The 16,598-nt window shown below is 50.8% G+C and overlaps 1 protein-coding gene across 3 annotated transcripts in view; it reads right to left on the bottom strand.

Moving 5' to 3' along the window:
- The window catches only part of MYRIP (myosin VIIA and Rab interacting protein), a 224,861-nt gene that overhangs the window by 56,352 nt on the left and 151,911 nt on the right, over positions 1 to 16,598 (bottom strand). For all 3 annotated transcript variants that reach the window (XM_070359165.1, XM_070359163.1, XM_070359164.1), the window contains exons 6-10: positions 12,859 to 12,956; positions 12,558 to 12,638; positions 11,368 to 11,511; positions 4,307 to 4,454; positions 1,772 to 2,400 (exon numbers count right to left, since the gene is read on the bottom strand). In XM_070359165.1, the coding sequence (XP_070215266.1) occupies positions 1,772 to 2,400; positions 4,307 to 4,454; positions 11,368 to 11,511; positions 12,558 to 12,638; positions 12,859 to 12,956 (1,100 nt within the window). The remainder of the gene's footprint in view (positions 1 to 1,771; positions 2,401 to 4,306; positions 4,455 to 11,367; positions 11,512 to 12,557; positions 12,639 to 12,858; positions 12,957 to 16,598) is intronic.

Here is a 16,598-nt window from a genome sequence, read left to right as displayed (position 1 = left end):
CCTCTCTCTACCAGTGGGAGATAGGAGACTGGGTAACTGCTGCCCATCTTCTAGGGGCAGAATTCTGAGCTGTGACCCACTTGGCTTCTCCACAGGTCCCTGGTGGGATGGAGCCCCAGTGGCCTATGTTGTATCTTCACCGGCCTTTCTCATTTCTTGGTTTCACTCTTGGGTTTCCTGGGATTGCTTCTCTCAAAATCTACAACCAAATTTTTAATTCCAGACCTGCTTTTTGTGGAACCCCAACTGAGAATGCAGGGCACGGTAGCTGGGCACTGTGGGAGACGCAATGATGTTCAGAGAGTGGGTGTGGTTTCCCTAGGGGCATAAAACGTCACAATAGTAATGTGACCTGTGACCTGTGTAATGTGAGTGGCAGTGATGATGTGCCTACAGAAGACAGAGGCAACCTGACTAGCTCTTCCACAGGCTCGCAGTTTCAAACAGTTCAAAAGGGCATTTGAACTTTCCAGGCTTCACTGGCGTCACTTTAGAAAACATTGCTGTGGGAAGGCCCCCATTGGCATCACAGAGTTTAATACTCAGTCCACGGTGATCACTGTGGAAGAGACCACCATGGATGGCCAGGGAGAGGTGAGGGCAAGGTCACAGCATGTTCATAGACCCAGAGCTGGGGATGAGCGGGGTGTTTCCAGGGAATAGCAAGTTAATCTGGATGCGGGTCCACGAACTACCTGACACTGTAGTAAAAAGAGAGAGAGAGAGTGCATGCTGCTGCTGCCGCTAAGTCGCTTCAGTCGTGTCCGACTCTGTGCAACCCCACAGATGGCAGCCCGCCAGGCTCCACCATCCCCGGGATTCTCTAGGCAAGAACACTGGAGTGGGTTGCCATTTCCTTCTCCAATGCATGAAAATGAAAGGTGAAAGTGAAGTCGCTCAGTCGTGTCTGACTCTTAGCGACACCATGGACTGCAGCCCACCAGGCTCCTCCATCCATGGGATTTTCCAGGCAAGAGTACTGGAGTGGGATGCCATCGCCTTCTTCGAGAGAGTGCATAGAGGAGTGTTTTTCTAGGGAGAGATTCTGTAGCTTTAATCAGATTCTCTAAGGGGGTTCATGAGCTAAACCATGAGGGAGGAGGCACTGAGGACTCTCGAGATAGCTTGTGATGGGAACCAAGAATCACAGATGTTAGTAAACTGCGCCCTCAGTTATGAGATCAAAACAACACTGACTGTGCCCTTGTTTGTGTTCTAGGAGAGAGCTCAGCTCTTTACAAAGTTATCTTATCCACTCATCACAACCATCCTCTGAAGTGGGTTCTAATATTATCCCCATTTGACAGATGAGGAAACTGAGACCTAAGAAGATGCCTTGTCCAAAGTCACACTGCTGGATTTGAACATGGGCAGGCTGATTCTAGACCCCATCCCCTAACTCCATGCCAGGGGCCCTCAGACTTTAACACACAGCAGAATCACCAAGACAGCTTGGGCTCCATCCCCAGAATGTTGGGTTCAGCAGCTCTGGGGCAGGGCCCAAGGATCTGCATTTCTAGTAAGTTCCTAGGTGCTATGGTTGCTGCTGATCTGGGGGCCACACTTTGCAAGCCCACTTTGAACTCTAAGCTCTCATCTCCAGAGAGGAGGGTACACCTCCGAGAGTTGTGACCTGTGTCAGCAGCAAAACCAAGATAAGAACCTGGGTGTGTGGATTCAGAATCCAGGACTGTCCATGCCACTCTTGCTTGGAGAGGGGCACAGCCTACTTAAAAATGAGTGGGTGCTTATGTGCACCCTGCTTTATTACCTGATGTGTGTCCAGCTCTGGGGGATGGCCGCTGGGGGAAGGCAATTCCTTGCTTAGCTCCTCGGAGCACCCCCGGGCCCTCCTCCACCTTCTGGCCCTCCGATCTGCGGCATGGGGGGCCTCCTCAGGCTCGCTGCTGTCTGAGGTCTCCCTGCCAGCTGCCTGAAGGTTGAAGTTCACATCCAGTTCTCCCTGTAGGCGCATCTTCTCGGCTGCAGGGTTCCGGGGGGCCTTCCTCTGCAACCAAGACAGCCTGGCCCGGTGCCCAGCTTCTCGGGATGAGCCCACCGAGGAGGTCTCTGAGTCGGACCACATGGCCTCGGGGTTGGGTGAGGGCCCAGAGGAGGCAGAGGGGCCTTGGTCTGATCCTGGAGCCTGTGTGGGCTGAGTCTGGGGTTCCCCGGGCAGAGCCCGGGGCTGCAGGCACAGCGTGCTCAAGGCCTCCCTCCAGTCAAAGTCCTCCTCGCTGTCGGAGCCCAGCTCATCGTAGGCGGACGCCACGCTGGAGGCCGCCTCCAGGGCCTGAAACGCGCCGCTCTTAGGTTTGGCCAGCAGGCGGGCTGGGGGCAGAGCCCCATCCTTCAGGGCCATCCAGTTCCCATCGGGGCTCTGTAGAACTGGGGCCACCACTGCGGGCAGGAGGGAGAGAGAAGCCAGAGAGGGACTGTCAGCGCCTCAGAGCGAGGGGCCCCTCAGACAGCCCTCCTCCTCTGCCCCCCTCTTCCTAGAGCTCTTTCTGGTCTCCCCGCCCAGAGTGGGCTCCTCCTTCCCTGAGTTGCTGTGATAGCCTTTCTGGTTCACTCCAGTATCCATCCTGGCTTCTGGCTGACCATGCAGAGGGCTGGGCCCTCCTCCCTGGTGAGAGGGGCCCTGCGGCAGGGGCTGGGTCTCAGTCATCCTGCACTGTCCCGAAGACAGCTCGTGCGGAGGAAAGAGCAGAGGCTGGGAAGTCAACTGTAGGGATGCTGTGGGCTGAGTAAACCCACCTCCAACTCACACTGAGAAACTCAAGAGCAGGGACTGTCCTCAGACCGTTATTTCCCCGCACTGAGCACACGTGGTGTAAACAGCAGATGCTCAGTCAAGGTCTGGGAAGTCAGAAAGTGTCCGGGGGGATACGAATTTGTCAAAGACACTGTCAAGACTGAAGGTGGGTTTACTCAGCGTCCCTACAGTTGACCTCAGCCGTGGACCAACAGGCTCCAGACCTGGCCCTTTCCCTGAGGCATAAACAGAACCTCTGAAACTAGTCCATGGACATTAACCTTCTGGGATGACCTCTGTACCTCCTCTGTTCTACATTTCTGCTCTGCTGAGATGGAGCAGTGCCCCCGAGGAGTAACCTGCTTCCTGCGAAACAGATCAGACATCTTTCAAGACTTCTGGAGTTAGTCTGGACAGCTTAGCATGTCAAGGGCCGAGTGGTCCTCAGAAAAACCAGCAGTTTTCTACGCAAGTGCTTTCTGTTCTTTAAGTCTTCATCCTGAAGGGTGCATGGAGTTTTGAGCTGCATATGAAATCTTTTTTTGTGTGTGGTGTTGTCAAGCTAAGTTTTTGTTTCTATGCAATGATAAAATTACACGTAGGTGCCTTAGTTTAGAGAAATTTATGCACAAAACATGTTTTGAAAACCAAGATCCTTCACAAATTTATTTGGAATGCTCATAACCCAGCAGGAACTGTTTTGTGAAATGGACTGTCTGCTAGAAGTGCTTATCAAACTTCCTAAGTCTGTCCATTTCTTAGTCTAAATTTTGAAATGCTCTTGCTTTGTTATTTGTTTGCTGTGGAGACACTTGTTAACATGAGTAGCTGAAGAGTCCTGATGCTTGGGTCTGGGGACCACATTAGCTGTGGTATCTTGGACGCTGAAATGAATGCCCTGCTAGTTTGGATTGGTGTTCCTGTGAAAGTGAAAGTTGTTCAGTCGTGTCTGACTCATTGTGACTCCATGGACTATACAGTCCATAGAATTCTCCAGGCCAGAATACTGGAGTGGGTAGCCTTTCCCTTCTCCAGGGGATCTTCCCAACCCAGGGATCGAACCCAGGTTTCCCACATTGCAGGTGGATTCTTTTCCAGCTGAGCCACCGGGGAAATCCAAGAATACTGGAGTGGGTAGCCTATCCCAACTCAAGGGGATCTTCCCGACCCAGGAATTGAACTGGGGTCTCTTGCATTGCAGGTGGATTCTTTACCAACTGAGCTCTCTGGGAAGCCCTGGTGTTCCTGGCCTACATATAATAAGACACTGGCTCCTAGTCCACACAGAACAGGCAGCTGAAGTGGGGCTGTGCAGCCAAGTGATCCGAACCCACCTGCCCACTGTCTCACAGGTCTCAGCAAGCAAACTGCCCACATGGGAAACATGCCCACCTTATATACAGTGTGCTGCGTGAGAGACCCCGTGACTTAGTGGCCAGACTGTCCCAGATGGGCACACCCCCACTCAGACTGATGGTAGGAGGGGCTGAGCAACCTCACAACAGCCAAGCAGCCTCCCAGCAGCATTTCTGAACCCCGCAGAACAGTTACTTGTCTGGTCCAGCCTGTCCATGCTCTTCCAGCTGGGCAACGCCTCCTCCTCCCTCGGGTGCTGCTCCCTTGGCTCCCTTGATGCAGCCTCCAGCGAAGGGGTCCTCAGGGCATCTTCTCTGCTGAGTGAGAATGCAGACTGCGACCGCTGTGCAAAGAAAAGAGGGGAAGGCGTGACCTCATCAGGCACAGTTCCCAGGGGGACTGCCTTCCCATCCGCAGGCACCCCACCGCATGGAGATGACACAGCTGATGGTAACGGCTTTTCTCGAGATTCAGAAGCTTCAAATCAGTACATCCTGCTGTGAAAGTATTAGCTGCTCAGCTGTGTCTGTCTACAATCCCATGGACTGTAGCCCGCCAGGCTTCTCTGTACATGGAATTCTCCAGGCAAGAATACTGGAGTGGGTAGCCAGGTCCTTCTCAAGGGGATCTTTCTGACCCAGGGGTTGAACCCAGGTCTCCTGCATTGGAGGCAGATTCTTTACCATCTCAGCTACCAGGGATGCTACATCATGCCATATAATGGCACAAATGGTTCCCCATTTATTCCACTGCAAGTGGCCAGGCCTCCCAGAAAGCATCAGAGATGTAGCAGAATCCAATAGAGCTGGTTCTTACAAGGCTCCTACTTTCCCAGTCATTCTTCCAGCTGAGATTTCTCAGGGCCAATTGTGTGTGATGAAAATAAGAGCATATTCCCTTCAGAGACCTCCAAACCTGAGCGTTTCAGCAGTGTAAGTAGAAAATTGTAGTACAGTGTAAGTGCTGTGATAGGTAAGTGAACCAAGATGGTCAGCCCACAGTCCCAGAGACTTTGCAGCACATTCCCATTTAGTTAAAATAAACTCTAACCTAAGGACAAGTGGTAGAAAGGACTGACAAGAAACATGTTAGAACTGTATCATTTCTGTATGTTACAAATGTAATTTCTAGAATTTGTAGCTCAGATGTTCTATACAGGGAATTTCATCAAACAGAAAGAGACCAATTTTTTCCATTGTCATTTAATGAGAGAATTCTCTTCTCTTGGGGATTTACTTTGCTCTTTTTATATGGGTGAAACGGAGGAAGGAAAGGGCCAAGCCACAGAAAGCATCTCTGACTGTGATGTGAAGCAAAGTAGTATCTCTGACTCCGGCCTTAGGCAGTTTGGCGCCACCTGCTGGCCAACATCAATACTAACAAGCCTACTGCCTTCTGTCCTCGGGAGAAACGAATGGGCTTTCCTCCTCTCCCACCACAGATGCTGAGAGTAGGAGACAAACGGGGAGCGTGTTTGGAGAGTTGTGGGCAGGGCCCCCAGGCAGCTGAGGCTGGACTGGGGACTCATCAGTACCTGGGATCCAAGATTACTTCTGGTGCAACACCTTGACTGAGTGACTTAATTTCCTGAGAAGCAGAAACCTAATCTTTGCTCTAGCTTCCCAGGTGCTGCAGTGCCAATGCAGGAGACGCGGATTTGATCTTTGGGTCGGGAGGATCCCCTGGAGAAGGGAATGGCACCCCACTCCAGTATTCTTGCCTGGGAAATTCCATGGACAGAGGAGCCTGGTGGGCTGCAGTCCATGGGGTCGCAAAGAGTCGGACACGACTGAGTGAGCAACTAAGTGCACACGCACGCACGCACACACACACACACGCACACGCACACGCGCACACACACACGCACATGCACACACGCGCGCGCGCACACACGCACGCACACGTGCGCGCACACACACACACGCGCACACGCACACACACACAATTTTGCTCTGCGCACAGTAAACGAATACTAAGTGGGAGCTTTAAAAACCCGTTTGAGAATAACAAAGGAGAATAGCAAACACCAGCTGAGGGATATCCGGGTGAAAAAACTGAGCATCATGACTAGGGTTTGGGGAGAGGACAGTGCACTCTGTAGCCTCACCCAGAAGGATGGCTAACAGTCTGAGAAAAGAGGGCTGAGGACTGGGGCCCAGTATCCCCGTAATCACAGGCCAGCCCGGGGCCCATGGCCTCATACCGCGCATCTGCACACTCTGCTGGAGAGGGTGGAGAGGGTGGTACAGACAGTTCTGGCCCAGAAAGAGCCGTAGGAAGCCTCTTCTACTTCCCCTCACAAGACCTTGAGGCTGATCCAGGAGGAAGATGCATTTGCAGAACAAATACAGAGCCCTTTAAGCTGTGTGCCAAGAGTCACGACCTGACTCCTCTCTGATTACAGAACAGAGTACCATGGGCCTCCAGGTCTGCCATTCGATGCAGCAGTCACAGGTTAATGCAGCCCAGGCGTGGAGGAACTCTCCCCCTCTTATTGATCAGGTAAGATTCTGTGTTCATTCAGTTCATTCAGCCGTGGCCTGTGGTTTGAAACCCCGTTCCTCAAGCTGGGCTGAGAGTCCTGCTGCTTTAATACTGTGTTATATGACACTGTATTGCAACATCTGTTTTTCTGCTGGGGTCCCCACTAGACTGCAAGCAACTGAGGGCAGTTAAAGGACAGTTAATGGTGATAGCTCCTGGCACTGCTGCTAAGTCACTTCAGTCGTGTCCAACTCTGTGTGACCCCAGAGATGGCAGCCCACCAGGCTCCCCTGTCCCTGGGATTCTCCAGGCAAGAACACTGGGGTAGGTTGCCATTTCCTTCTCCAGTGCATGAAAGTGAAAAGTGAAAGTGAAGTCTCTCAGTCGTGTCCGACTCTTAGCGACCCCATGGACTGCAGCCTACCAGGCTCCTCCACCCATGGGATTTTCCAGGCAAGAGTACTGCAGTGGGTTGCCATTGCCTTCAGAATTGGGAATCAGTGAATGTTTACTGTGGAGTGAATAACTCGAGGCAGGCTACAGGGTAGGTTTTTAGAAATGCCTGTTGATGGTGATGATCTTACTAACTTCTTGGATGACACTGGGGAGCAAGAGAAACAAAGAAGAAGCCCCCTGTCATCCTCACTTATATCATGGACAGGAAGGTCTTACTTGGAGGAGAGCCAGCCTAACACACTCGTCAAGTGGTTTTTGGCCCAGTGTCAGTTCCATCATTCCCAGGGCATGGCAAGCACTGATCCTGTCTCTGGTGCCCTGAACAGCTCTGATACTTGACAACAACAAAGATTTCCTTGGGGCTGGGTAATCGGGAACCATCTATAATTTTGGGAAATCCTTGACAGATGATGAGTGGCGATCATAGAGGAGAGATCAAGGCTGACAGTCTGTTGGCAGGTGAAGTTATTAAAAATGAAGCAAAAAGTCCTTCCATGTCAAACTGCCATCTATTCAGGGGGATACACCCTTCTTTTTAAAATCTGGCTGTGCCATGTCTTAGTTGGGGCATGTAGGATCTAAATCCCTGGCCAGGGATGGAACCCTGTGCCCTGCACGGGGAGCGTGGAGTCTTAGCCACTGGACTACCAGGGAAGTCCCAGGGACATACCCTTGACATGCCTCCCACCTTGGACTGGCAAGACCCCCCACCTTCCGTGTAATCACACAGATCTTCCTGTCTCTGCTCCAGTCATATTCCAACTTGTCGTCTCTTCCACGGACTGTGAGCTCCTTGAAGACGGTCTTCTGGGTGTGACCCTCAGTCCCACGTTTGTGCCTGATTTTGTAGGATTATAACACGGCCTGACTCTAAGGCGCTGATGGCCTGTTGCCAGGCGCAGTCATTCCTGTAGCCTCCCCTGAGCTGTTTTCTATACCCTGGCCTTTATTTTTCTATCATCAAACTTCACACTATAAATCACAAAATATATGTTTAAAAGAGAGAGGAAATGATAGTGTTTCATTTTGCAGTGGCTCAAACAATATTTTATTTCTGTATGTGTGTGTCAGTAAGAGGTGGCTGGGTTCCACTTCTATAGGACAAAAATGCTCCCTTACTTACAAAAGCCAAGATCAAAACAAGAAAAGTCCTTCTCTGGTCCCAACAGGGAAGATGAGATCTATGTTTTTCATGAGTTAAGGATGCCAGGCTTTCATAATTTATTTCAGGCAAGCCATTGTTTCACACTAGGGAAAAAAAACTACACCCTGACAATCACGAAAATCCCTAGAGAGCTGCCTCCAGCGCATCTCAGGACGCTGCTGGTCTGCTGTCTCCAGCCAGGGTGGAAAAGCCCCAGTTCTGAGACCTAGACCCAGTTTTGCCACAAGTTCATTGCAATAAACATATGGCCCAGAAGATGGCGCCACCACAACACTTATACTTGCCAGTTGGTTCAACCTAGAGGAAAGTGATGGGATCACTTGGTTAATTTATTTGCTTTATTATCCTGGCTGGGCACCCTGTGCCCATCCTTTCACTCCCACCCACGGCGTCTGTTTTCCTTCCTCTTACCCACCCTAGGGTCCACGGAAGAAACAAGGCTGGCGATGTCAGCAAGGGCAGGCCTGAGTTACTGTGTCTGCACATCTATGCTGGGAGGCTGGGCGTGGTGGGTGGAGTCCACGGGTCCAGGAGTGTTATCATGATGCAAAGATGGACTGAGAATTTCAAATCGGCCCCACCTCTTAACTCTTGGGGCATGAAAGTGTAGTATGTTGGGTAAGGGGTTCATGCCAGCTCCTCCTCCTGGGCTTCCCTGGTGGCTCAGAAGGTAAATAATTCACCTGCAGTGCTGGAGACTCGGGTTTGATCCCTGGATCGGGAAGATCCCCTGGAGGAGGAAATGGCAACCCACTCCAGTATTCTTACCTGGGTATTCTTACCTGGAGAATTCCAAGGACAGAGGAGCCTGGTGGGCTACAGTCCATGGGGTCACACAGAGTTGGACACGACTGAGCGACCAACACTTTCACTTTCATTCTAAGCCTCAGGGATCAGTGCCATGCCAAGCACACAGAGTGCACTCAGTAAGCATCCGTCAAAATAACAGCCTTTATTACGCTCCGCCACTGAGCCAGGGCCACACCTCCATTCCCTCACTCTGTCCGACTGGGGACACATGAGTGACCTGCGCTTGTCCACACACATGGTTGGTGAGGGGCAGAGGCAGGGCTTGACCTTGGGTCTGTCTGGCTCCAAGGTGATGCTCTGCTGTGCCCTCTTGGTGCTGCGCCTGACACCCTTTCCTGAAAGCCCGGGGACAACGCACTCCTGGCTAACAAGCCTCAACCCAGCAGGACATGCCATCCAATCCAGCTGGTTCTGAAGCTTTAGACAAAACTCGCAGGGTGATCATCAGTTACTTTTGTTAAAGCTTCCTCTGCAGTCACTGGTCCCCTGAGTGGGCAGCAGCATCCCGCCCTCCCTGTATCTCTTGCGATGGTATATGGTTGCTATGACTGCAATGATTATCATCATCACCAACAGGGCAGACTCCCTGGGGCTTCAAAATAGTCTCTGCTCTCAAGGAGCCCACATCAGGGGTGAACAGAGTGAAAGTTTTTAGTAGCAAGGGTTTGTGGGCAAAGGGGTCAACGATATTCGAATGAATAACAGCTGAGACATTGCTTTGTATTTCTGGGGTCAGGCACAGCCATTAAATTCAATCCAATAATTATAACAGTCATGAAAAATACTTCAGGTCTGCCCTATAGTCATTAAAGGAGAGAGCAAAATGTGAGGGAGGAAAATGACAAACACAAAGAGAAATGGCTGAAGAAAATAGAAAAGGATGGAGAAGAGACAGAGAAAGTTAGACAGAGACACAGCTCAGTCGCTGGGCATGCTGCATGCCCAGCCTCTGCTCTCATCATTGTTATCACTAGGACCACCATATGAATACAGAGATGACTTTTTACATACAGGTGCCCAAGGAGACCGGCACTAAATGAATGATAACCCCCGCCCTGGTGCCTGTTAGGATATTGCATCTTAAGGCTTTGAAAATCAAGACTGCACTGACCCCCTTCCTGGCGGAGAGCCACACAATCAGAGAGGAAATTAAAAAGAGGGATGATCACACTGAATTTTCTTTCAAGAGAACAGATGAGAAATCCTGTCTGACTGGGGATGGATTAAGTTTGGGTTTTGCAGTTAAGCCCAAGGACCGAGTCCTACAGTGTTACGGGGTTTTGCAGTTACCCCTGGAGCCACAGCATCCACATCCGTGGAGGACTGAGGACACAGGAGGGAGCACTGCCAGGAGGCCAGTGGCTCAGGAGGGAGCACTGCCGGGAGGCCAGTGGCTCAGGAGGGAGCACTGCCGGGAGGCCCGTGGCTCAGGAGGGAGCACTGCCGGGAGGCCAGTGGCTCAGGTGGGAGCACTGCCGGGAGGCCAGTGGCTCAGGGCCCTCCAGGGTCTGCAGCTCAGGGTCCCTCCTCAAGATGCCATGAAAGGGTCACCCTTCAGCCCCCAGCCTGTGCCCACCGCCCCCCACCCCACCATCCCCACTGCTGCAGATGGTATGATTTCATTCTCCTTTATCCTGCCTTTCCAGTTTTAAATTGCCCCTGTGTGTTGCCCCATCCTCTCCCCCATGCTATGACTTGGGTCCCTGCAGCTGACGGAGCACAAGTCCTGCCGGCCAGCCCTGCTTCTTTTCTTGCTGAATCTCCACCCCCAGGACCCAGCCTCTATCCTCTGCCCCACACGCGCCCTCACTGGGGAAGGAGGAACACACACCGAAGGACTTTACAGGCTCGGGGACCCTCCCCAGCCGCGACAGGCCTGGACCCTTGGGTCACTGGACGGATGCCGTGCTTCGTGATTGGGGAGAAGGAACAAAAAGGTCTGCCCACATCCTGATGCCCCACCCACGGGCCGCCGCGGCCTCAGAAGGCAGCGGTCACTCTCTCACAGTCCTCGGTTTCCGTACAGCAAGTGCTCAGGTTGTGAGAACACACACGGCCCTGAGAAAGCCATTCTCCCCACGGGACTCAGTGCAGCTCTTTTCAGAATGAATTGTAAAAAGCTTATTGACAGTGTTATTTTTCCTAAATTGGTCTCTGTGTAAAAACCCACCTCCACGTGTAAGAGAACAGGCCTCCTGGCCCCCACTCCACGCTGTCTGGCGGGCACATGTGCTCACTACAGATGTTAGGCGTGGCGGCCCCATTTCTATGGGGAGAACGGTTCTGAGCTGCACGCAGCAGGGCCCCTGTAGGGGTGGGCCGGGGCGGCATAGGGGCTCACCCAGAAGGTGGTGGAAGCCTGGGGGCCTCCCGGGGCGGCTGTGGTCCCCGCGTCAGCTGCCTCTGCACCGCAGCTCTGGGGCTGCGGCCACTCCGGCTCGTCTTCCGCGCGCTGCTCACTTTTGCTCTTCTGTTTCCTTATGATCTGGGGAGGAGGCAGGTGACAAAGGGCACACATTATTGGAGAGACTTCCAGCGCTATGTGGTGTAATGGGGATCATCTCTGGGAAATTTTTAGCCACGGAAGAGCTTAGCTTCAACGGAATACCAGCCAGTTTCAGACCCGCCTTGTGATAAAACAGCACAACCAAAGCTTTGAACATTCTACAGCACTTTACAGTTTAAAAGTAGTCCTCTTATGATGCTGACAACCTTTTCTATTAAGGGCCTACTGTGTGCCAGTCTCTGTGCTTGACACCATGTAGTACAAGGGCTTCCCTGGTGGCTCAGATGGTAAAGAATTTGCCTGCAGTGCAGGAGGGCAGGTTCAATCCCTAGGTCAGGAAGATCCGCTGGAGAGGGAAATAGAAAGCCACTCCAATGTTCTTGCCTAGAGAGTTCCATGGACGGAGGAGACTGGCCGGCTGCAGTCCCTGGGGTCGCTTGACATCATGTATGCCCTGTGCTTGACACCATATATGCTTTACGTCATTGAATTCTCAGAATAACTCTAAGAGCTACCTACTATAACTCCCCCTATTTTACAGATGCAGAGTTAATCTCAGAGGTCATCAGTTAAGGACACACAGCTCATCAACAGTGGAGCTGGATCTCAAACCCAGAGTCTCCGGCTGTACACCCTGACGTAAGGAAGGGTCTGAAAGCCCTAAGGAGGGGGCAGATACCAAGTGTCATGAAGGAAGGCTTCAGCTTGTCTGCACCGCTTGCTATGTTGGGCATGGTCACTTAGATTTAATAAGTCCATTTGTACAGAGGTCTCTGGGCCAAGGTCCTGGCTCCTCACCCACTAGCTCAATCCCTAAGGGCAAGCACGTTCACACTGCTTATTTGTCGCAGTGCAATGCAACCCCTCTGCCTTAGCCCCGGAGTACAACAGCACAAGTGAGAAGGAACAAGACAAACGATGCCCAAGACAACAGCGGTACCCTCGGCGGCTCTTCCGCTCACCGAAGGCCCTGGTCTGGACCAGGGCGGCCCACTGCAGCCGTGTGGTTGCCAGGGCGCACCTACCTTCTGCAGGATGGTTGTGGCCAGCTCCTCGGTCAGCTCCTCCTTGTGGTCCCGCAGGTAACTGGCCTCATTCTGCTTGTCCTGCAGAGGGAAGAAGAGAAGGGTGTGAGCTGTGGGTGTGTTTGGGGGACTTGGCAATCGATTTCTTGGGAGTCCTGACGACAAATGCAGGGGGAGGATGGGCTCAGTTCAAGGATGGTTATATGATGATGGTGTCCCCACAAGCTGTGCTTTCTCTTGGCAGCCAGGACCCCACCCACACCACCTTCCAGACAGACATTGTGAGGGGTGGGGGGCATACCAGACTGTCCCCATAGGCTTCTGCTTTGGAGATGGCTTCCTCGATGGCCTCTTCAGCCACCCGTAGGGCGACAGCCAATGTGTCCATCATGCTGTGTCCTGGACAGGAAACAGAACAGAGACCACTTCTAAAAGGCAAGGACAAGTGAAAGGTCCTTGTGTCAGAGTCATGAGCTGACTAGGACGAGGCTAGGCCATAGTCCTCTTGTGCCTGGCACTAAGGACAGCCCCAAACATACAAAGTGGCTTAAAGCCGACGGACAAAGGGACTTAATACAGCAGTTCTTCATCTACCTTCTCGGATAAAGATTATGCTTTATTTTGTGCATGTACTGTATCATTTGTAATGATAGGCAGGAAAACTGTGAAATCTTCTAAGGGCTGTGCTCATGGTTTAATGCAAATACAAAATCCACAAAAGAATTTTTTAGATTCTAAGCCCATACTACCAATCAGTTCAGTTCAGTCGCTCAGTTGTGTCCAACTCCTTGCAACCCCATGAATCACAGCACGCCAGGCCTCCCTGTCCATCACCAACTCCTGGAGTTCACTCAGACTCATGTCCATCGAGTCGGTGATGCCATCCAGCCTTCTCATCCTCTGTTGTCCCCTTCTCCTCCTGCCCCCAATCCTTCCCAGCATCAGGGTCTTTTCCAATGAGTCAACTCTTCGCATGAGGTGGCCAAAGTATTGGAGTTTCAGCTTCAGCATCAGTCCTTCCAAAGAACACCCAGGACTGATTTCCTTTAGAATGGACTGGTTGGATCTCCTTGCAGTCCAAGGGACTCTGAAGGGTCTTCTCCAACACCACAGTTCAAAAGCATCAGTTCTTTGGCGCTCAGCTTTCTTCACAGTCCAACTCTCCCATCCATACATGACCACTGGAAAAACCATAGCCTTGACTAGACGGACCTTTGTTGGCAAAGTAATGTCTCTGCTTTTGAATATGCTAGCTAGGTTGGACATAACTTTCCTTCCAAGGAGTAAGCGTCTTAATTTCATGGCTGCAATCACAATCTGCAGTGATTTTGGAACCCAAAATTATAAAGTCTGACACTGTTTCCACTGTTTCCCCATCTATTTCCCATGAAGTGATGGGACCAGATGCCATGATCTTAGTTTTCTGAATGTAGAGCTTTAAGCCAACTTTTTCACTCTCCTCTTTCACTTTCATCAAGAGGCTTTTTAGTTCCTTTTCACTTTTTGCCATAGGGATGGTGTCATCTGCATATCTGAGGTTATTGGTATTTCTTCCGGCAATCTTGATTCCAGCTTGTGCTTCTTCCAGCCCAGAGTTTCTCATGATGTACTTTGCATGGAAGTTAAATAAGCAGGGTGACAATATACAGCCTTGACATACTCCTTTTCCTATTTGGAACCAGTCTGTTGTTCCATGTCCAGTTCTAACTGTTGCTTCCTGATCTGCATATAGGTTTCTCAAGAGGCAGGTCAGGTGGTTTGGTATTCCCATCTCTTTCAGAATTTTCCACAGTTTATTGTGATCTACACAGTCAAAGGCTTTGGCATAGTCAATAAAGCAGAAATAGATGTTATCAATAGCATTGGCCAACCTTGCCCAGCTCAACCACCTGCTGGGCCACAGACCACGTATCTCGGCTTAACAATGTTGTGTTGCAATGAACAGCAAAGGGACTTAGCCATAGGTGCACCATCCAGGCTGCCACATAACATTTTAGAGCTGAGATTTGAATTCAGGAGTCTGTCTCCAAATCCTGTGACTTTTAACCACAAAAATGAGATAGATACAAACTAACATGGTTTTTAAAACTAAGGCTATCATATATCTAGTGAATGTATTTTTTGCATATGGCAACAAACAGGAGGAAGTGTCCTTAAGCCAAAGGACTTCCACAGGTGACAGAATTCTCTGTGGAGTCAAGAACTTGGAAGAGTTCTGCTTCCTGGAGGTACTAGATTTTTACCTCTTACTTGAAAGTGAGAATTTCTATCACTCCTCTTAGTTCACCCCAGAAGCCCAACTCACATCAGGCACAAGATCAGAGGTCTGCAGCGGCTGGTTGCCTACGTCTCCTCTTCCCCTTCTCAACCTCCTGTTTCCATCTATAATCTGCTAGTCAGGCATTACTGAACACATGCAAATCTCCTGAAAGCTGCCTCGGATGCTTTGTAGAATGAGATAAGGTATAAATATATCAATTCATTAATTAATCAATCCCTAAATTAAAATACTTAATTCAAGCTTCTTAGGCTCCTGAAGACACACATGTGGACAGAAAGTGGCATTTGGCACACATAATAAATCTCCCAAACCAACCCGAGCATATGTGCTATGCATACTAAGTCACTTCAGTCGTGTCCCACTCTTTGTGACCCCATAGACTATAGCCCACCAGGCTCCTCTGTCCATGGGATTCTCCAGGCAAGAGTACTGGAGTGGGTTGCCATTCCCTTAAACTCCTGGGCATCTTCCCAACCCAGGGATTGAACCAGCATCTCTTACGTCTCCTCCATTAGCAGGCGGGTTCTTTACCACTAGCGCCACCTGGGGAGCCCAAACCAACCCAGTTCAAGTCAAAGCCGTCCAGCCAGGCAGCTGATGAGGACATCGCAGGCTGGCTGTGAGTCCTGGCAGAGACACGCCTAGGGTTCAGCACCCCTCAGTGTGGCTGAGTGAGGACAACGGTTTCCCCAGACTTTCTGTCAGAAGAGTATTAAATTTAAGTTGTCATCACATTCAGTGCTCCCTGGAGATGGACACCGTATCTCCCGTCTCTCTTCTTTAAGATACCAGGCAATGTATTTTTCACAGAAGTGATGCCCTACAAATTCTTGTTGATTCAAAGTGCACCATGACCTCCCCAGCACCAGGCTCCGAGGGCCCCAGTGATGCCCCAGTAAACCCCAGCTGAGTCCACACTCTCTGATCAGACACATATGTAACAGCTAAGAAGCGTGTGGCAATCCTGTGATGGGGACAGTCACCAGCTTCCATAGAGCCCTGGAAAGAAGGAGCATGGAGATGTTAGAAAGGCTCTGGAGGCCACATTTAAGATTTTGGCATGAGGTGGAGTGGAGCACTGAAGATGTTTGGTCAGAAAGTGAAGGCTCGCGTCAGTTTCAGAGATAACTGGTGGGGTGTGGAGGGAGGATAAGAGGGCAGAGGCAGAGTGGCCGAAGTTTAGAGGACCAGTTAGGGAGAGAGATGGTTACTTCTGTGTGTCAACTTGGTAAAGCTATAGCTGCTGCTGCTGCTAAGTCGCTTCGTGTCCGACTCTGTGCGACCCCATAGATGGCAGCCCACCAGGCTCCCCCATCCCTGGGATTCTCCAGGCAAGAACACTGCAGTGGGCTGCCATTTGCATCAGCTGTTTAATCAAACACTAACCCAGGTGTTGCTATGAAGGTTTCTTAGGTGTGGTTCACATTGTGGTTACAGTAGTTGACTTTAGGTAAAGGATATTACCCTTGAAAATATCAGTAGGTCCCATCTAATAACATGGAAGGCCTTAAGAGCAAAAACAGAGGTTTCCCAGAGAAGAAATCCTGCCTTAACACTTGAGGATCAACTCCTAATAGAGTTTCCAGCCTGCTGACCTATTCTATAGATTTTGGGCTTGCCAGCCCCACAACTGTGTGACCCAAGTCCTGAAATGAACTTTTGTATGTGTGCATGTGTGTTATGTGTACATATCTTATTGGTTTTGTTACTCTGGAGAACCCTGGCTGATTTAAATGGTCACTGAAATTAATATTTATATA

This window comes from Bos mutus, chromosome 22, assembly GCF_027580195.1.
Source record: "Bos mutus isolate GX-2022 chromosome 22, NWIPB_WYAK_1.1, whole genome shotgun sequence".
Classification (NCBI taxonomy): Eukaryota; Metazoa; Chordata; class Mammalia; order Artiodactyla; family Bovidae; genus Bos; species Bos mutus.
Note: the sequence above shows the minus strand (reverse complement) of the source record. Positions and strands in the feature narration are given on the sequence as shown.